Raw genomic sequence first — 21,675 nt, 5'->3', positions numbered from 1 at the left:
AGATTAGTTTGTTAGTTAATACACATTTATTGGCTTCCTTATTCTTTAGACTTGTGATCATATGAACCCATTCCACAGTTTCTTGTGATTTCAAACAAATTAACTTGTATTGTAAAACTGACATCCATTTTTATATGAGTTTTCATCAAAGGCAAAAAGCTATCTGGTAACAAAGCTGTTCAGTTATGTGCTTTCCTCTCTCCATTATTCTCCACAAGTACTTTGGAAGGATGCAGCTGCAGAAGAGTCATGGTGCAGAAATTTGCAAGCATTGTTTCCCAAGCCCTCCACTCAACACACACTAAAAATGAACAGTGCCCATTTCATGGTGCTGATTACAGCCAGGAAACAAATTCTTCCCAAGCTCTGCCAGGGCTTTAGTCCTGAAACAGACAGGGGCATAGTATACCGCTGTTTGCAAGTATTTGCTGGCCAGGAAAGAGGAAGGGTTAGGTATGTAGCAGGAAAGGCCCATACAGGAAACTCTAAACAAGAGCCAGAAAGGAAAAGTAAGCATAGAAGGAGATCGTGAAAAAGGAAACAAGAGATGCAAAATGCATACATCCACAGATGTCAGGGTGCAATATTTGAAAGCTGAGTGAAGTTAATGCATGTAATTCAAATTAAAACTCCAGCCATTTATTATTTTCTCAAGCCTGAGTTCAGGGCTTAATGTCTGACCTTATGCCAATAGCTGGTAGGTATCAGACTGATAGGATATTTCAGTTACCTAAAATAAGCATATAGTTATGCTAACAAAGTTTGCTTCACCAAAACATTTCACTTGAATTAAGCACTCTTTGTATAGATAATAATGGAAGAAGATGAACGTGTTTTAATGCTTTTTAAAACTGTACTTTGAAAAGGTTTGTTATCACAATATGTTACTGCACATACTACAAAAATTACTACATTTCTTCAAACATAATAAAAATTATCTAGACCATGTCTAGATATGGTCCCTCAGGAACAAGGCACAGCATTCAGCAAGTGAGAGCTTTGGCTTTAGGGAAAGTGTAGCATTACCATGGTGGGAACCCCAGGACACCAACGCTAATCAAATGGGGACCTGACGCAGTGGAGCCTGCTTGGGAATGAAGCCCAAGGGGAAGCACTGCAAGGATGGATAATAGAACTTGCACTGATTAACATATCATACATATGCAATGTCCTGTTTTGCTCATTAGGGAATTCGCTGATGTAGTGCAGGTGCTGTTGTCCAGTTTCTGAGATCTGCAACTATCCTTCATGTTGGTGCTCATGCAGGGGTATGTGCAGGTGAGAGGGTAGCGGTTACTGTAACAGGGAGATAAGGCATTCTAGGGACTCTGCATGCTTGGGTGAAGGAGGCAAACTGTCCTGGGTCACCGTAACAAATTCTTCTTGCACCCTACAAGCAAAATTCTAATTTTTTAAATATAAACAAGTATCTTCATTATCTAAAAGAATATCATTGCTACTTTTAACTTCCTGCCAGAATCTTCTGTTCTTTTCACAGAGAGAAAAATCTCTGTTTCTGGTTTTCTGGGAGTAATTATTTTAAATGAAGAATTTAATTAATAGTGGAAAAAATCCTTTATAATTAACCTAATAGTTTAAAGATAGAAGATTATGTTCAGTAATATGCAGTGGAACACAGGCCTCTGCATTTTGGACACACATCATACATTTTCTCATGTAGCTCAAGATGTGAAGATTAAGCAGTGGCTTACTTCTCCATAAAGTAAGACATGAGATTAGTATTTTGTTGTTATTTAAAAACTGTTCCCACAACAAAGCATACAAAAGAGAGAAACTGTTGCAAACTTCCAGGACAAGCCAAACATTTATGCATGTATAGACTAGACAATAAGAACGTGTCTTTGTAGGAAATCTGTTTGGACCTTCACTGTGTGACATAAACAAACAGGGAGGCATAAATGATATTATTCTGAATACTTTGTTGTAGGCAAATAAAGCTGGATAGATTATTTTTGTCTTGGTAGTTGTCAAAGCTGGGGTTTTCTTCAGAATAAATTCTGGGGTTTAGATCGGAAAAAATGGGATAATAGAACTGTAACCAGACTATGAGCTGAGTTTTCTACGTCATTGACCTAAGGTTTAAAATATTCTCTTAACCAATATCTCTTATTGCTGTTATACAAAAGACATCTTCTGTTCTTCTGTTCTTCTGTTCTCTAGCACACAAAAGGACATCAAGTGATAGAGTGATTGTTCCATTACTGGTAAAATCATGATGGTTTTCAGTGCTATGTTGTGTTGGACTTTGTAGCTCTAAAGCAGCATGTAAGCAAGTTAGTGTTACCACACAAACACAAACCTAAGTCTTACATTGAAGTTACTGAATGTCCCAGTTTCTGCTGGTTGAAGGTTGAGGGTGCTACACTCACAGCTACTCACAGATGGCATTTTGAATATTTAAGTGTAATCACTACTTGGAGCAGAGCAGGAGTTCTGAAATCAGCACTAACTTAAGACAATCTGCAAGGAGATGCTTTCTGAGAAATAAAGAATTGCATATTCTCAGCCTGTTCCAGTAACAAAATGTGGTTTTGTTATTAGGAAGGACTAGTGGCACCATGGGTACAGACAAAACGAAGAAGCTTGTAAAAGTGGTATTGCTTGTATTTGGCTTTGCCTCTTCTATTAATTGAATATTTTGGGAGAGTTCTTGTTTGAAGCTGATGTATCGTGTACTTTTCAGTCCCATGTGACTGTAATATTTCTCTACATACTAGCATAACACCTATATACGTAGTGCCCAAAACCATGTACACAAATCACACATAATGTTATATGCTTGCCAGTACAGACATCCACAGATGAATCTCGTGCTCTGTGAAACAAGTTCAGAGGGACCTTTCTGAGAAGAAGTAGTAGTTGGTATTCGAAATCATGGGTTGGTTGGCATAGGGTAGAATTTTACAAAACATATAGCCCTGGCAATTCTTTATCTGTTAAGTCAGTAGGATATCAGCAGCAACTAAGCCACTGCTGAGGACTTTGAAAATTCTTCACTTCAACATCTTTTTGATGGGAACAAGGGGAAGCTAGCTGTGATGCTGCACAAAATTACTAACATGATTTGTACATGTAAGTTGCTGCTTCAATTATTTTCTCAAAGAGCTGGTTACAGAGGTACTTGGGACCACTACAGCTGAGGCTAAAAAGATGTAGAACTGAAACCATGCTTGCAAGTGTAGATAACCCACTACAGCACGTGAAGGCATGTAAAAAAATAACCAAGGAACACTATTTCACAATGTTTTTTCTCCCCCTGGCCTCAGTTCTACAACATTAATACTGAGATCTTTTGGTTCCAAAGCATCTGGAGAAAAAACAGGTGGCAGCTCTGCTGCCTGCATGTCTGTTTACCTGGTACAGTAAAGACTTGATAATTTCCCACAGTGTTTCTAGGTGTGTAGTCAGAAGTCCTTAACAGCAGATGGTTGTTATGAGTATGTCCTGGAGGGGTTTGAGGCAGTGCAGCACAGAGCAGTAAATGTCCACTCTTTGATTTGCTTTCATATGCTTCTTTTTACTTATGCTGTTTATTACATCCTTCTCTATCAGTCAAAAACAACCAAGCTTTCACTGTTAAAAAGTAATACTTAAACTTTTTTCCAGGATTAAATAATTGGATCATTTTATTTGCACAGCTGCATAGCCACTAAATATCACCGGAGTACCATGATATTTTAGCTGTGTGCACCCAGGCAGCTTACTTACACCAGGCATGTTCCTTAGAGTTTCTAAGGGGAATATCTTGATATTCATGGCAAATAACACAAAATAACAAGAACTGGAGCTTGTAAAATCTGTGATAGCAAGTACAAACTTCTAGGGAGGAATGCTATTATTTGGAAGATATTGCTTTGGCAGGCAGGCCTTTGTAAGTATTTAAACATTCTGTAAAATACACTGAAAAAATAAGATTCATTCCCATTCTGCATTTTTTTTGCATTTTTGTTCCCAGCTCCTTGTGGCCAAAATGAAACCAGAGAAGATGGCAAAATAATCCAGCTACCTCCCTGCAAGACAGGAGCATGGATTGTTCCTGCTATCATGGCCTGTTACCTCTTGGTTGCAAACATCCTTTTGGTGAACCTCCTTATTGCTGTTTTCAAGTGAGTGACACATCACAAAGTATGAACTTCAGGGGAGTGGACATTATTCACAGCCCAAGAAGGCTGAACACTTTGGCTGAGACCCATTTTCAGAGGATGTGAGGGTGAGAAGGAAAGAGGCAGTAGCTTGTCTCCAGGAGATGAGGGAAATGCCAGGTTCTGCACGTTGTCTCATTTCCAAGGACAGACACCCAGTGGTAATCAAAGCAGAGAAGCCAAAAAAATTTAGAGTTCAGTTATGGCATCATTTAGTCCTGATACGGGAAACAAGAATAAAAGTACTTTCCTGTCTTGTTGGGTTGTTACAAAACTCAATGGTTGAACAGAGCAGGTGTGCACAGTAGTAAGATACTTTGAAATAGCTAATTGCCACTGTGCTTTGCTGAAGCACAAACTTATTAATTTCTTCTCTTCTTCCTCTTTTTGCAACAAAGAAACATTGGCTACCATTAGTGAAGTATGTCTAGTTTGGTCCTGTCATATCACCTTCAGCAAAGTACCCAAAATAATTTCAATCTGATGTTATTTTCCTCTTCTTGCCTTCTAGCAATACATTTTTTGAAGTCAAATCGATATCCAACCAAGTATGGAAGTTTCAAAGATATCAGCTGATCATGACATTTCATGAAAGACCAGTTCTCCCACCGCCTCTGATCATTTTCAGCCATATGACTATGATATTCCAACACCTCTGCTGCAGATGGCGGAAGCATGAAAGTGATCCAGATGAGAGAGACTATGGATTAAGTAAGCTTTAGACAACTTACTGAGTGGTACATTCCAGTGCCTTTGGTAATATCCAGTGCATAACATGAATGAAGGCTAAGTCCAGCACTCTGATAACTTTACCGTCAGAGAACTACTTTTAACTGCAAAAATCGTACCTTAACCAGTTAGTTTCATCTGCATTGCCCAATTCTTAGTTCTCCTCAGAGCATTAATGAGACTATATTTTTCTGGGATTTTTGGGAGTTTGTTTTGCTGTTGCTAGAGGTCTGTTATTGCTGGGATTCTTACAGTCTGTCGCACGTCCGGATCTCAGTTTTGTTTCTGAAAATGCAGAAAGAGCATTCCCACTTTTTAAGCCATCGTTGCATACATCCCCCCAAGATGTTTTTTGCTTAGATGAGCTGAGAAATGGAAAGAAGTAATTATTTTGTGGACATATTTTCTCTTTGACACTGACTCAATCTGAAGGAGTAGTTTCTCCTAGATGCTTTAATATGAACTCCCATAGTATCATGGAAAACCTGACAGATTATTTTGATAACACTTTCACTCTTCTCTATTTAGTTCTTCAAAGTAAAAGATCGCCACCTTCCCCCATATACTTACCAGAGAGAAGGAGCTAAAGGATATGCACCTCTTCCCAACATTATCCCACGTCACAGCCCATGAGGAGGGAGCCAGAGTCCTGTGGTGGCACTGCAGGTGCAAGCACAATTAGACTGCCCTGCTCCCACTCACATCCCACTGTCTGCCCCAGCCCTTGCTGCTGCCTGCACATATCAGCTCTTGCTATGTCAAGTAGACCCTCTGTACCCTCAGACTTCTTTCGTGGCAGTCTGCTAGTCTGATTATACTTGTGTTATGTTGCAGGTGGGCTTTGGTTCCCACTGTCTCTCTAGGGCCTGACCAGCAGCTGTGTTTACATCTTATGCAATAAAAGCACATTCATGTTCACTTAGCATTTGCCTGCTTAAGTGTTTCTGTCTCCAGAATCATATATAATTTAAGCCACTAATTTGGTAATTAACTGCATCTATCTGCTTTCATACCAAAATGCCAGATAAAATTGAAGCCTGCTTTTGGAAGTTTAGTCCATGATTCCACAGTAGGAAGAATGTAGTTAATTTCATATGCTAAGTTCACATTTTTCCATTGTTTCCACAGAACTTTTCATAACTGAGGATGAATTGAAAAAAGTCCATGATTTTGAAGAGCAGTGCATAGAAGAATATTTTAGAGAAAAGGATGATAGATTCAATTCCTCCAATGATGAAAGAATCCGTGTCACTTCAGAAAGGTGCAGTTTTTTTTTTTTTCTCTCTTATAAGTTGATCTGGAAATGGGTTTCTGTTGCCATTCTTACCCTTTCTTTCTTTCTCCTGAAAAGGAAACATTTGAGGTATTTTTTAATAACTTTTAACTAAGAAGTAGAGTGATAAAAGGTGGTGAATTTCTCTTCTCTTTTTTTCTTTTTTTGCTAAGGCAAATATTTGTCAAAATTTTGAGAATATGAATCTTTTAACTAGTTGTTTTAGAACACAACCTACATAGTGAGAAGCACAAATTATTCTTGCATTTCAGTTCTTAGAGTATAACTCTGGGGCACAAGTGCTGAGAACACAATGAGAGAGTACATGAGAGTTCCTTGATGAAAGCTACGTATTTAGCATTTAGCCCTTCAGATAAAGAACGGTTTCAGGATGGCCTTGCTAGATAAACTAGTTTCATTGAGAGCAACAGGGATCTTGCCATTAATTCAAAAGGAACTAGACATTTCACCTACAGCAATGAAATGCACAGAGAACAAACGTAATACATTAATTCAGTGGAAGCTGCCAGTCTTCATCAGTCCTAAAAATTCATAAATCTGTTCATCTGCTGTGGTGCTTATATACTTTCATCTCACAGCCACTGAGCAACAGACCTAAATTTTGAGGACAGAGTTTGTTGTTTGATTCATAGCACTGTTACCAATAAATATTTCAAGTTAATATCCTGTCAGATATTCATAAAACTTATGAACCACTGAATACTCTGTTTCCTGAATACTCCACTTTAACTTGAATAACAGAGGTCAGATGGATTATCATTGTAATCAATTACACAGTTCTCCTTACTGTTCTCCTTATACATATCTTCTAGCACTAACTCTGATGCAGCTATACCTAAAATATTTTTTCTGTAGGCAAGGAAACACGGTTTTAATTTTGTTTTGAAATAAATCTATCTCAGAGTAGGATTAGCCAATATAATATCCCTTTACCATCTGCATTACTGAAAACAGCACTCCTAAAATACACACTTTGGAAAGGCTGTTGGAGGGAAAGTGTGGTAAGGAGTAGAATGGCTTTCTCATAAAGAATGGCCAAGTAATCCCACACTACTTGGTCTGGAAGAGACGAACGAGGAATGAAATGATAGAGGACTATATAATCATGAGTGCAAGGAGAGGGTAGGCAGAAATCAATTGTTTGCCATCTCTACCAGAACAAGATATAGGTTCAAAATAAACAAAAATAGGTGATGTTTTTCATGCACTGGGTAGTGGAACAGAGCAAATTCTTGAAAGCTGGTGAGACCAATAAGAAGCTGATTATGTCCAGCTAAAATTCTACTCTGCTTCAAACAAAGAGTAGGCAAGGTTACAGAAGAGAAATCCAATTAGGACTGCTAAATACATAGAGGTTGTATGAAGTCCGTGAGGTTCCTGAGCAGAGCACATGTAAAGACTGGAGACTATAAGGGCAGAAGAATTATATATGCTTCAAAGTCAGATAAAAGGCTGAACTGGTCTGTGGTCCAACTGGGTACCGTTATTTTCCTGTGTTCTGATATTCCAGTGGTCAGAGAACTAACCTGAAGGTCACAGATGCAAGTTCAAATCTCTGTACAGGCATAGGCAAGGAAAGAAGAGGTATATTTGAAGCCTCTGTAAATAAGAAGTAATCCAGCAGCAGCCTCCCCTACATTAGGCAAGTGCTCTGAGTCCCTGACAATTAATGTCTAACAGTCTGCGTTTGCATTCTGTGCTGGCCCTGTTTTATAGAAAAAGAATCATTATGTCTGTTTTAAATGAATGGCTTAAAGCAGGTCATTCCAGAAGATATTTCATGATTATGAATCCTAAATGAAGATTAGCACTTGAACCCACAGAGGAGGAGTTCTTTAAAAATCCATTTACCTTATCCAATAGTATAATGTGGAAACCAGCATGCCCTACCCCTGCAAGGAAGACCCAGGAATCAACCCCATGCTGTACAGAGGCCACTCCCAGACCCAAGCACACTACTAGGACTTGCAGCAATGAAATCCCAGGCAAATGTAGTTTTCGCCTCATAGTAGCTCTCTTTTCTCCTTGCCAAACCATCTTCAATGCTCTACCACACAAGACAAATGCAAATACTTCAAAGATCTGAGGGATACTTTAGAGATGTTCGAGAAGTTTGGGCTATCAAAGTATCTTAAATATCACACATTTTGAAAACTGCCTAGGTCTATTATTTTGCCTTTGTTTATGGTCAGAGATGTGTCCCTTGAAGGGTTCTTGATATAAGACACCAAACTTCATTTTTCTAAGGTGTTGAGCATTCAAATATTTGAAATCTGGATTTGCACTTTATACTTTCCATATGAAGATGGTTTTGTACAATTAACAAGACATAAAACAAAGAAAACAGGAAAATCTAGGACTGCATAGTTTCCTTTTCCAGTGTCCAGTCATTAGCCTGTAGTAGTACACCCAGCACAGTACCTACATTATAGCCATGAGATATCAGCTTAATTGTCTGTCCAATTAACTCAGCTTTACATGAAGTAGAATCGAATCAGAAGACCCTGCAAATGTGAGTGAAGTTCCCTCTGAAGACCTTCCATTTGCAGGAAGCTGAAGGTGCAGTTAGGCTCAAGGAGAAGGAAGGGCTGGGACAAGCCCTGTGTGAAATATCTGCACGTGCACCGGGACTGCTCACTACCTTCCCTCTCCTCCACTTATATGTGATATGCCCACCTCTTGCTCGAGCAATTCTTGCTTGCAACTGGATTTATCAGAGTGCCCCAGGTCCTACTTAGAGAAACAACAGCTGCACACCATAGGTGCAAAGCCCAAGACACCTGGAAGAGAGAGTACTGGAAAGGAAACAGGAGATGGGAAGAGTTTTGCTTTGAGGCTCAGCCTAGGTGGGCTCAGGAAAACAAAAAAGAATAAAAGATATTGTTTCTTGCTGCATTGACCTGGGTGTAAATGGTTCCATTAACTGCATTTTTCAGATTAGGCAAATCTTGATGAATCTCCTGGAGACACATGAGGAAAGCCAAGTTGGACAAATTCCCTTCATTGCATCAGAATTTTCCTGGAGAGCCTTTCTAGTCACTGTAAAACTTTCAGTGGCACATTTTGGCACAAGGACATGTGTAATATGATCAAAAACATCTGCACTATTTTTCTTGATATGGCACAAAGCCACTAAAGCAATCTCATCAGTAGTAATTTTTTCCATATCAACAGGTCTCAACTCTTTCAAGCCCAACGTGAAACCTTCTGTTGATTCCAAAGGGAGAAGGGCTACATACTAACAGTATTTTTAAAGCAGATAACATGGTTGGAGTAGCATCATGTCATCTTTGGAAGGCTGAAGTGCACAGAAATAGGTTTGGATTCATAACAGGGTGGAGTGGTGGTAGGAAAGGTCTGTGAACCTAGCAGCATATCTCTGTGGCCACAAAGAGTTACATGGTCTTGGGCTTCAGATTCAAATGGAGCCAAGACAAACAAACATCCTTATCCTGCAAAAACCAATGCATGTGGATAAAAATGGCTGAACATTGGCACCAGCAATGCTTTACCAATAGATGTCAAGCAAAACACCGGTAGCCTATGACAGGCTTGGGAACTAATATCCACGTATTATTTAAATAAAACCATTCTACAGTGACCTATAGCAAGCAGGGTGGGTATCCCTGTAAGTGACTTCTAGTGCCTACAGTCTTTGTGGCAGGTGCCTTAAAAATGGACTTGGGTCCACAAAGAGACTTGTGAACCTAATTCTAGCATACAATTAAGAGGTCTGCTTCTGAAAAGAGTGCCTTACTTCCATTAAATCTTTACTTTAATTAGATTATTGATGAACTGATGTGCAGCGGTTAAATATAACGAAAATGAATGCCAGCAAAAGCCATCATCTCCCAAACTATAATTGAAAAGGCTTATCACAGGTAACAGCAGATCTTTGCCACGTTCCCAGTTCTGACTTTTGGGTTTTTTTCCTGGTTTCTGAATAATGTCCTCAGATAGCCTGTGTTTGTTTCAGTGTTACAGATTTCTGAGCTTCAGCAGAAGATTCTTACTGAACATTTTACATGTAGCTTCCTCTTTTTCTGTTCTCATCCCCATCTATCAGGATGGCTTGCCACCTTCTTATGTGTCAGATACATTTTGCTGTAAGGAAAAGCCCAGGTGCAGTGGAGGCATCATATATGGGTATTATAAGATTTGCCAAAAAGTTTATACGATTCCAATTCATGGGGAAAAGAAATGCAGAGCAAAACTTGGGCATTCTTATTTTGAAACAGTGTTTTAAATCAAAACTGTTCCTGAAGGAAATACAGGTCTATCTGTCTGTTCACTGAATGCAAGATCATCCAACAATACAGGAAAATTAGAAAATATCACTCATTAAAACACTTAAGGACAGATTATGACTGTATTTCTCTAGAAGATATCCTGTATTTGGACACTGCCGTGCCCAGATGGCACTATCCTTATCTAGTTGACTTGTTCTACATAAATTTCTCAACACTATCAATGCAATAATGTCTGTGATTACTTCTCTAGCAACTAACAGACCGTATATCTCAAAAGTCTCTCTTTGTCTTGGCCAGCAGTACCACCAGTCTTACATTCTGTACCTCTGGCAGTAGCTAGTAGACCCTGTTCGGAGAAGGCAGGATGAACATGAATGTGTAGCAGCAAGATACAACTCTAGGTTCTTCTAGGGATACTTTAGTTCTGTTCAGTAGCATTGTATGGCCCTCACATGAGCACAGGATACAAAACTTGTCTCATGATGGACAGTTCTACTGATATTCCAGATACAAATAAGTAACCGCGTACAATAATTCAGTAGGCTATGTGTGCATTAAAAATTATTTCACTTGTGTGCATTTCTCAATGCAAGCAAAAATCAATCTAACAAACAAGACTATCCTATTAGTTTCACAGAATGTTTTTAATTGGGTGTAATTTGAGCATTCTCAAGTAAAATGCTTTCTCAAATGGTTTCTCAAATTGTTCCATATGTGTGACAGCCCTAAAATTATGTTATATCTGTCCATCATCTTAAAGCAGTTGTTAATGAATCAGAGTGTGTGATGAGGCACTCAATTATTAACTGATAAATATTTCAAAAGTATAATTGCTTTTATAAAATAACAGTTCAGATAACTAATAACATGTATGAAAATTCAACCCATATAAAATGCCCTCTCACTATGTAATCGTATCTTTTCCTTGCAATTACATTACTCAGTTTTGTTGGAGACATTCATATAACTAGAGGTAGACTGGTGCCTAAATAAGAAGGTGAATATAATGAAATTCTTTGAAAATACCAGTTCATCTCTTAGCAGTGATTACTTGATCATTCATACTTGAGGTCTGATGACAGCAATACAGTTGCTGCCTCTTATTCAGTTTGATGTGTTTGTGCTTTCAAAACTCATGATCTTCAACAGAAAAAGCCTGTGTTTCACAGAAATGTGAGACTTGCTGTAGGGAGTGGTGTCACACTCCTCCCTCCCCTCACTTGTGTGGGCAGGGTGCTGTTGCTCATCACCATGAGGTAGTCTGACCTCAGTGTTTCACTAGCTGTACATTAATTAATATAGCATTAATGCTGCCCAGTACTTATTCGTTGCTGAAATCTGGTTTGCTTCTGGGCAAGTAAGAGTGTTTGTGGTGTTGTCAGTTCCAGGTCATTCATCCTGTTGGAAATTCTACTATCAGTAGTAGAACATGTTATTTATCTCACCAGAAACCTGGCTGTGATTTACAGGGCATCTTTTAACATTAGAGTATGAATTGCATTAACAGGTAAAGAGTGAGAGACTTGTGAAGAGAAAAGCGTGGGAATCCATTTGGTATTTGTTGCTTCTCTGGTCATTTTCCAGTGTCTACAGTAACGGAGAAACTCAGAATTTCAACCTTAAAAGTCAGACAAAGATAACTATATAGAGGTGTTGGTTTTAATACTTCTTTGATAGATAGTGGAAGTCCCTGGTCTACCCTAGGAACTACAACCAGAGAAATGAACAATAAGAAGAAATTCCATCTGTGCTAAAAGCAATTTCATTGTGTAAAATCAGAGGACTCCATATAAATCCTTCAGCAGAAGCATTTTAGAAGCCAGAAAATTGAAATGATTGAAAGCTATAGGCATAAATGGGTACACAATTCACTTGAATGTCAAAAACATTTTAAAATGAGGCAGCTCAATAGTGCAAACCACATATACTGAAGTTTAAATTAGGAACATATAGTCAATTATTACGTATTAATTTTTTAAATTCTTATTTATATATTATGATAGGTAGCTAATAAATAACTTCTAAATCCATCATTTAAATCCCTAAACTATTAATGCAGACTATCCAAGGCACAATCACAGTAACAGAGCAATGTTAGGGTGTGTGCACCTCTGCAGGCTGTATTTGGTTTGATTAGCATTCTCTTCCTTGCAGTTTTCATGCATACTTGACTTGATATAACCTACCTTCAATGCAACAGCTGATACTTTTTTTTCTGTGTATCTGAGCTAAAAATTAATCAGAGAACAAAGAAAGTTTCTCCTTTAATTCTCAGGTGAACACAGAAAAAAAATTTCTGTTACCCACTTCTGTGATATATTGCCCACTTTGATTATTTTATTTAGTTCTACAGTTAGCTGCAGTGGTCACATCTAGGGCACCACAGGGAACAACATCATGTGGTGTCTGTTCTAAGTGTTATTCGTTTGTAATTAGAAGTTTTAGCATTAGAGAGGAAGCAAATCATAGTAATGTATCTGTAATAAGACACACTCAAACCCCTATCTACGTTACACAGCAGACACCCCTGGTTTAACCCACTGGAGCAGTTTCTTGAGCGAGTGGTGTTTGTTTACTGAACCACTTCTAGAAGTGGTTTAGAGCAGATGAGGTGGCAGTGGTTGGATTTGAAGACCTATTTGTTCTCATCTGTTTTGGTGATCTATTAGCTGAACGTAACTGCTTTGCAGAAATTAACCTGTTTAATTCTTCCCTTTATTAAGGGTAGAGAACATGGCCATGCGACTGGAAGAAGTAAATGAGCGAGAGCACTGCATGAAGGCCTCTCTGCAGACTGTTGACATCAGGCTTGCTCAGCTGGAAGATATGATGGGACAAATGGTGACTGCATTAGAAAAACTGACTGGCATAGAGAGAGGTGAGACAACCAAGATACGATCCAGGACCTCATCCGACTGTACTGATGCAGCCTACATTGTGAGGCAGAGTAGCTTCAATAGCCAGGAAGGAAATACTTACAAGCTTCAAGAGAGCATAGATCCCACAGGAGAGGAGTCCATGTCCCCAACATCTCCTACGATCATGCCCCGCATGCGAAGCCACTCTTTCTATGCAACAAATGTGAAGGACAAGTGTGGGCTGGAAAAGTTTGAAAGTATTTTTAAGGAAAGATCTCCAAGCCTACATCGTGCTATCAGTTCCCACTCAATAGCAAAAGAAGGAAAGGTTCCATTAGCTCCTACAAGCACTTTGTCAATTGCCCCAGACTCCAGAAGGCCTTCATCTTGTATAGATATCTATGTCTCTGCCATGGATGAGATGCATTCTGACACAGAGCCTCTTGACAGCTCCGTAAATATTCTTGGTACTGGAGATGCAGCTCTGCAGGCTCACATAACCTCTTCCATTTTAGCTAACAGTGCATACATTAGCAGTACACCTGGCGAAAAAATTTCTGGCAGGAGTCTTGATTATGAGGAATCCTCTGGAATAGAAACAAGAGCATTTTCTTCAGACTATTCACAAATCACAGATTGCCAAATCCCCTGGGATTCAGACCCTCCCTTGTATCACACTTTAGAGAGATCTAAAAGCAGTCGTTATTTGGCTACAACTCCGTTTATTCTGGAGGAAACACCAATTGTGAAATCTCACAGTTTCATGTTCTCTCCATCTCGAAGCTACTTCAGTAGTCTTGGCATCCCAGTCAAAACAGCAGAATACACAAGTATTACGGACTGCATAGACACAAGGTGTGTGAGCGCTCCCCAGGCAATCGCAGAGAGAGCCAGTTTCCCTGGAAGTCTTGGGGGCAAAGTAGAAGACTTGGGATGCTGCCACCCAGAGAGAGAAGCTGAACTAAGCCACCTGAGCTCTGATCATGAGGATACTGAGGCCAAAGACAAGAAGGGGATCCCCTTATCTCCTCAAGACAGCAATGTCACAAGAACTCTGGCCAATAGCATCCCAATTCCAAAGATAGAGCGGGCCAACAGCTACTCAGCAGAGGAATCCAACATGTTGTATGCACAGCACACACGGAAGAGCTACTCTATCAGTGACAAACTTGACAGACAGCGAAATACAGCAGGCCTGCGAAACCCCTTCCAGAGGAGTAAGTCCTCGAGGCCAGAGAGCAGAGGGGACAACCTGTCCATGAGGAGACTGTCAAGAACAGGAGCCTTTCGCAGCTTTGAAAGCAAGCACAGCTAGACCTAGACAAAGCTTACTGGCAGTCTAAGGGTCATCTGCTCTCCAGTCCATTTTTCTTAGCAGAATTAAAAAAAAAACCAAACTCATATGTCACTCCATGTCAACTCCAGTTGGCATTATCCTCCGGTCAAGGAAGCACATTGTCAGTCTCAGCATTGCCCCCTGAGTTACCGCATCTTGACCCAGTTGACATTTGCGCTTAAGTAAAAAGGGAGGGAAGAAAGCTTTACAAAGACTTCAGTAACAACAGGAAAAACAAACCCCCTTTATGAAGTCACGAGAAGTAAATTTATAGGTTGAGAAATCTGCCTTTTATTAGAAGGCATCCTAAGATCTTTGATCATTATTAAAGTTTTTAGGATGCAGGAATTCACTGGCAAAAAGAGATGTACAAATTAAATGTGCTAATCTTCAATCATGACTTTTTCATCTGTTTCACTGTTGTGATGACTGATGAAAAGCATTTGTTATTTCTGTAGGAACTGGCAGCAAACAAACCTAAAGTCTCCCAAATCCTTTGCATCCCAAACTTGTGGAAATGGAGAAAGACAAACAAGATAACAATCAAGACAACAACCATAATATTCACTTGTCTCTTTTTGTATCAACTTCTAGTGCCACAAAAAGTTTGTATTTTCAAAAGCAGAAAGGGAAATGCCTTTTGTACTGCAACTTAAATGAAGGAAGAATTTATGTTAAAATATGGTGTGATTTCCTGTATAAAACACATATTCTAGATTCTAGCACAGCTGAGCAAGCTCAGGATGAATGTAATTAAGCGGAATAGTATATATTTATTTTTTTACCACATTTGTCATCAATATGTTGTCTCACTAAATCAAAGGATGTGATGGAACAGAAAAAATAGGGTGATCCGAGCAGAGCACAGTAATATTGTCAGGTTCTCACTGCTCCACTTAATTACGTCTAGTGAATTGGGTAGGTTTATCCACCAGGCTGCTACCAGGTTGATCTTGCTGTTCCACTTAAGCTACCAATTTTTCACGTCATTCTTTCACCTGAAAATATACACCTGTTTGGTCGGGGTTTTTTTTCATGAGGACATGGTTGTATCTGAACATTTCAAAGTGTACAAGACTGAGCAGTCTGAATCCATATAAATGCAATTACACTGAAGTTCCTTAAGGGAAAATATTCTTGGCAGAAGACTGGAAAACACTAAAAAATATATATGTTTTTAAGGTAAGTTAAAGAACCAAAGTGAAACTGCAGGTGTCTGTAAAAAGCAAAAGCCATTAGTTGCGACTAGGCTTCCACTGTTCAGCAGCATATCATGAACTGTGCATTTTAGTAAGAGAAATTACATCTGAACGGCAGTGCAGTTACAGGTTTTGGCTGGAGACAGTTGTAACTTCACTGACCCCATCCACATTCCAGGGGTTCACAATGTCAACCAGATTTTCAAACTTCTCGTGAGAAGATATCACAACGGTCACAGGTGAAAGGGTATGTGGAAGATAGGAGAAGGGTGGAGAAGCATAAACTGCAACTGGATCAAAATTTCACATCCTTTATGAAGGCACAACCTTAAAGCTTGTAAAGAGTTGAAGCTAGTACTATCAAAAATGAAAATATCTCTACAATGACCAACATCTCTGTAGAACCAGCTCTTGTTTTTCTTAATAAAAATGAACACGTGTGAGTGGGGTACATATTTCCCATTATTTAAATGGGAATTATCTTCCAAATCTCTAAGGCAGCTTTGAAAATGCAGGCTGACATTTTCTCACTGGGATCTCCCCCTGGGAAACTGAGCACCGTATTAGAATAAGTCTGAAGGCCAACAAACCCAGACATAAGAGTAATCATCAGCCTCAAGAAGAGGTAGAGAAAGTGGAAACATTTACTGAGTAACTACGTTGGAAAGTTCAGGAAATAAAGAAATGCTGCATGGGGACTTAAAGCACAATCTGTTTCATACTTCCTGCACCAACGTATTCCTTGCTTTCTTCTGTTTGATCAGGCTAAACTGATGAGCTAAACTCCACCAAGACACCGTGTTTATGCAATTGCCTTGCAATCCATGTGCAACATTATGGTCACATGGCAACACCTAGAAAGGTCAGAAACCTTTCTATGCATTATGAAGCGTGCTTGTGACAGGCTGATTGTTGAACCATAGCAAAATGCCCAGAGGCAAAGGAACTTGTGTTTAACAATCTGCTTCTAATGTGCCAACTTTTGTTAGCAGCCTTTTCCTAAGGCTTGTCCAAATCTATCTATCCTTGGTGAGTAGAGGGGGATATTCTCACTTTATTTTCTTTGTTAATTTACGAATGTCTGCTAAAAGTGTTCATGGAATCTTCCACCTTCACCACATTACTGCCCTACTCTAGAGGAACTTCAGATTCGTTAAAAATTCCTCAACAACGCTTAGTGAATTAGTTAAAGGCATAGGGCTCTCCTCTGGGGTAGATTTCATTGCTTAGTTTGTCAGGGTAAAGGAATTTGCCAAACCCAAAAGCTGTATAAATGTTGAGAATACAGCACTTTACTGATCTGGAGCACACATTCCAGGTAAAATGAATCAGAACACTTTATTTACCTCTTAAAATTGCCATTATATATAAAATGTAAATTCAGATGTTAGAGGTGTGATTGCAAGATGTCATAACACTATTTTTCCTGAATGTTTCCCATTTAATATCCAATGTAGTGTCTATAGAATATATTATGATGGATGTTAGATTATTTTATCTTCACTTGTTTTTTATACATTACATCAAACTGCTCTTTTTTGAATATGATGATAAAACACCCATTCCTTGCAATGGGACCAGATTTCCCATTCCAGATATTGTTATGACCATTTAGTGGAAGTAGAAGCCTTATCCATCATCATGTAGCTATAGCATGTGCCATATGACATATTCTGTATCAAAGGATAGCTTATGAAATAGATATATACACACAGATATATACATATCTCCCATATATAAACCAGTATAGTTGTGACATGTGGTAATATTAGTGAACGTTACAGGACAGTTTTAATATCACATTATAAGGTCTTGTTTGTAAATCTGTAACATTCAATAAAATAGCACATGTTGCATTGATCATTAAGCTCCACTATCCAATTATTAGCTTACATATGGAATATGCATTTCTGGTCACAGTGTGTGAGTTTGGTACGTTTCACAGATTTCTCTGTATAGCGCCACTTACATGTCTCTATGAGCTGATGTATAAACCTCTAAAGAACCACTGTGGGCTGTGACAGGTGAGTTGTGGTAGTGTGAAAGATGAATTGGCATGTTATGCAAAAGATTATAAGATGAATGAACTTCAATAATATTTTGAAACTCAACTGAACTTAGCTGTTTGTTTACATATGCTGGCCGCCTGCAGAAGCGGTGTACAGTATTTTATAAATATTTTCCTATAGTAATCCATTCTGTTGTTTCCAGTTTAAGTGATGCTATTCTACAGTTGGGGTATACACTTGTCCTAGGTATTGAATTATAGCACATTATTCTTTCACAATAACAGTGTGATATGACTGAAGTAGTTTCTCTTCCTTACAGTCCAGTCTTTTTTTGTGTCAATGAAAATGCATGCATCGTTCCACAAGTTTCTTTGGACTACTACAAGACTTAACATTTTGCTATTGCTTGCCTGTAAAGATGAATCCAGTTAGGAATGAATTCAAGCTTTTGGATGTTTACATTATTTCCATTCTGTTTGATCTTTAACAAAGTGATTTTTTTATTATTTTTAAATGACAATTGTATTTTATTAAATTGAAATATTCAACATAAAGTGCGAACATACAGCAGTGCTCAGACATTTGGCTCTCTTTTTTTGGAAGAGATAAGGTGCTACATTATTGTTCTTAGCACAAGTGCCAGTTAACAAATGGCAGTGAGGGGATAATTTGAAAATACAATGAAAAACCAAAACATCCATTCATCCACATAAGGAAATCCCTCTGGGTTCCAGATACAGATTGCTTCTTTTTCATTTTCCATTTATAGATCTTTTGGTAAAAAAAAAAAAAAAATACAAACCTGATTTGTACCTTTTGTGGAATGGATAGCCTTTTGTCAGGGGATAAATATCTTAGTTAGGTATATTTTTTGTATGAGAAGAAAATGATTTGTTTCTTAGAAACTGTCAGCACATGGAAAATGCAGCTACACAAATAACTGCTCAAAAAAAAGTGCTGGTAGCAGCACACAGCCTTAGTCCAATGACTGCAGTTGGAGCAAACACCTATCTTGTCCTGAGAGCAGAAGTTATCAAAGATACTAGCTTAGAGCAAGCCAGTGAAAAAAAATTCTCTGTAAACCCATGGTGCAAATTTTCAAAACAAGAATAAATGTCTTGTTATGTTGCTCAGGTTCCATATCTGATAATCACCAGAAGAGAAGATGTAAGCTGGTCATTCCTGGATTTCCTGCTAGGAATACTTAAGCAGTTGTGATAGCTCTCCCCTACTTAAAAATTAATAGTATATTTGCATTTTTGCGCAAATATGCACAAATGTTTCAACACAGACCACATTTTCAGTTCTGTTAAAAGATACCAGGTATAGATAACTTTCTTCAAAAGGGATGGGAAAACTTCCTAATGTGAATTTTCTCTTCTCCACTTCAAATAACAGCACAGTCCAAAATGGGCAGAAATAAACCATTGTGGGTGTCCACTTACATAGTTAAACCCTTCATTTCTCTAGATAGCATTCACTGGCCTTGCCCCGGATTGGCATAAAAGTAGTAGTGTTGAATGTGGAGGGACTGAGTTTCTGCACCCCAGTGAGCATTATCCTGCTTTATATCCAATCAAGGGTGAACACTACAGGTCATACAGTCATCTCCTCTGAGATTGAGTACAATTACAGTCTTACTGATGCTCGTGCAAAACTCCAGAAACTCCACTGATTTCAATGGAGTACTCTGACTTTTGTCAGAGGATGGATATATTCTGTATTTCTAACTCTATATTACTTTGAGTCATGGCACAGATATTATGCTAAATCATCATCAAGTGGGAAGTCTAATGACTGAGCCATTGAGCCAAGCTGGTTCTGAAACAGTCTCTGACCTTTTATTTTTTTGCTGTATGCTTTCAGATCTCTTGTAGAGCCACACAGTACTTATTTCAAAAAGCTATTAGGAAAAATATGTTTGATTATGAAATTGCTGCTGTTTCTGCTGCAGGGAAGTGATAACTCTTGTTTATTTTAGTATTTGGTAGGGAGGGGGAAGGGAAAGAAATGAGAATTGGCTATGAAATACAATTTTATGACTGCACATGAGTAAATTGTATTAAATTTATATCCTTCTTCCACCACTACAGTTGTTGTACATAAGGAGAGTCTTTATGCTGCTACTGCTGTCTGGAACAGTGTTTGCAATATACTATACTAATAGCTATTCATTTATTATTTGGGCTACCATTTGTAAGTGTATAACAATCCTTTATAAAGGGAGAAAAAATATTAAAATATCGTTTTAAACAAATTCCTACTAATATGAAGCCTTTCAAGTATGATTTGTCTAAATGTGTGTCACTAAGGTTAATTGTCCTTTCCAAAGGTCTGCTGGATTCACAATGCACTTTTAGACTGTGTTTAGATATGTAATAAAAGCAGAAGTTGACAATTACTACAGTAGAACTTTCTGAAATTTCTGTAACAATTGTTTTGCAATAAAAAAAAAAAGATATGTAGTTTGGAACACCTGTTCTTACACGAGCATTTATTTACCGTCCTTTGCTTTCAAAGCAATAAAGCTACAATGTAATGGCAGGTGCTTTTCACTGAGATTTCTTATTGCTCTAGTTCTAACTTTACACCTTTAAAAGAAGGTTTCATTCAGGTGTCCCTTATTCTGGCTAATATCAGACCCCAGTTTGAATCAAGACAGGCATACTTCTTAGTGTGTTTATTTGAAAGGAGAGAAAAGTTTCTTTGTACCTACCATTTCAGCAAGGTGGGAAACAGAAGCATTGATTGCATATCTTCTCTGAATTGCTTCTACATAGACTGGAAAAGTATGTTTCTTCTGCTCCTTTGTTTGGTAGTCTCCCCACATGGGTGGCATTGCTGAATCTTGTAGCTGAAGAGCCCTCCACAAATAAGCCTTTGCTGAGATAATAACATCTTTTAGCTAAATGGAAAAGAAACACAGGAAACAAATATCTGAATAAGAAAGGTATCAAGATAGTCAAAACAGCTCTGCACAGAACAGTTCAGTCACGCTTTGGGAGAGGAACGTTTCAGAGAACTGCTCTTTATTTCACATTTCTGACAAGGAAAGGTCACAAGTGGTGTTCTCCAGGGCTCAGTGCTGGGTCCAGCCCTGTTCAATGTCTTTATCAATGACCTGGATGAGGGGATTGAATGCACCCTAAATTTGCAGATGGCACTAAGCTGGGTGGAAGTGTTGATCTGCTGGACGGTAGGGAGGCTCTGCAAATGGATCTGAAGAGGCTGGACCACTGAGCTGAGACCAATGGCATGAGGTTTAACAAGGCCAAATGCCAGGTCCTGCACTTGGGGCACAACAACCCTATGCAGTGCTACAGACTAGGAGAAGTCTGTCTAGAAAGCTGCCTGGAGGAGAGGGACCTGGGAGTGTTGGTTGACAGCGACTGAACATGAGCCAGCAGTGTGCTCAGGTGGCCAAGAAGGCCAATGGCGTCTTGGCTTGTATCAGAAACAGCATGTCCAGGGAGGTTATTCTGCTCCTGTACTCAACACTGGTGAGACTGTACCTCAAATACTGTGTTCAGTTCTGGGCCCCTCACCACAAGAAGGATGTTGAGGCTCTGGAGCAAGTCCAGAGAAGAGCAACGAAGCTGGTGAGGGGGTTGGAGAACAAGTCTTACTAGGAACGGCTGAGGGAGCTGGGGTTGTTTAGCCTTGAGAAGAGGAGGCTGAGGGGAGACCTTATTGCTCTCTACAGCTACCTCTGGAGAGGAAGGTGCTGGCCTCTTCTCCCAGGTAACAGGGGACAGGACAAGGGGGAATGGCCTCAAGCTCTACCTGGGAAGGTTTAGGCTGGACACCAGAAAAAAATTTTTCACTGGGCACTGGAAC

General features: G+C 39.0%; 1 protein-coding gene across 8 annotated transcripts in view; it reads left to right on the top strand.

Moving 5' to 3' along the window:
- The window catches only part of TRPM3 (transient receptor potential cation channel subfamily M member 3), a 271,182-nt gene extending 250,868 nt beyond the window's left edge, over positions 1 to 20,314 (top strand). For 6 of the 8 annotated variants that reach the window (XM_069880809.1, XM_069880805.1, XM_069880807.1 and 3 more), the window contains 4 exons: positions 3,977 to 4,127; positions 4,675 to 4,874; positions 6,021 to 6,153; positions 13,160 to 20,314. In XM_069880809.1, coding sequence (XP_069736910.1) covers positions 3,977 to 4,127; positions 4,675 to 4,874; positions 6,021 to 6,153; positions 13,160 to 14,609 — 1,934 coding nt within the window. In that variant the 3' untranslated portion in view covers positions 14,610 to 20,314. The remainder of the gene's footprint in view (positions 1 to 3,976; positions 4,128 to 4,674; positions 4,875 to 6,020; positions 6,154 to 13,159) is intronic. The other 2 variants (XM_069880811.1, XM_069880812.1) reach the window with 1 other exon arrangement.
- Positions 20,315 to 21,675: the final 1,361 nt, after the last annotated feature.

This window comes from Phaenicophaeus curvirostris, chromosome Z (genome assembly GCF_032191515.1).
Source record: "Phaenicophaeus curvirostris isolate KB17595 chromosome Z, BPBGC_Pcur_1.0, whole genome shotgun sequence".
Lineage (NCBI taxonomy): Eukaryota > Metazoa > Chordata > Aves > Cuculiformes > Cuculidae > Phaenicophaeus > Phaenicophaeus curvirostris.
The sequence above is the reverse complement of the archived record's forward strand: the minus strand, read 5'-3'. Positions and strand labels throughout refer to the sequence as shown.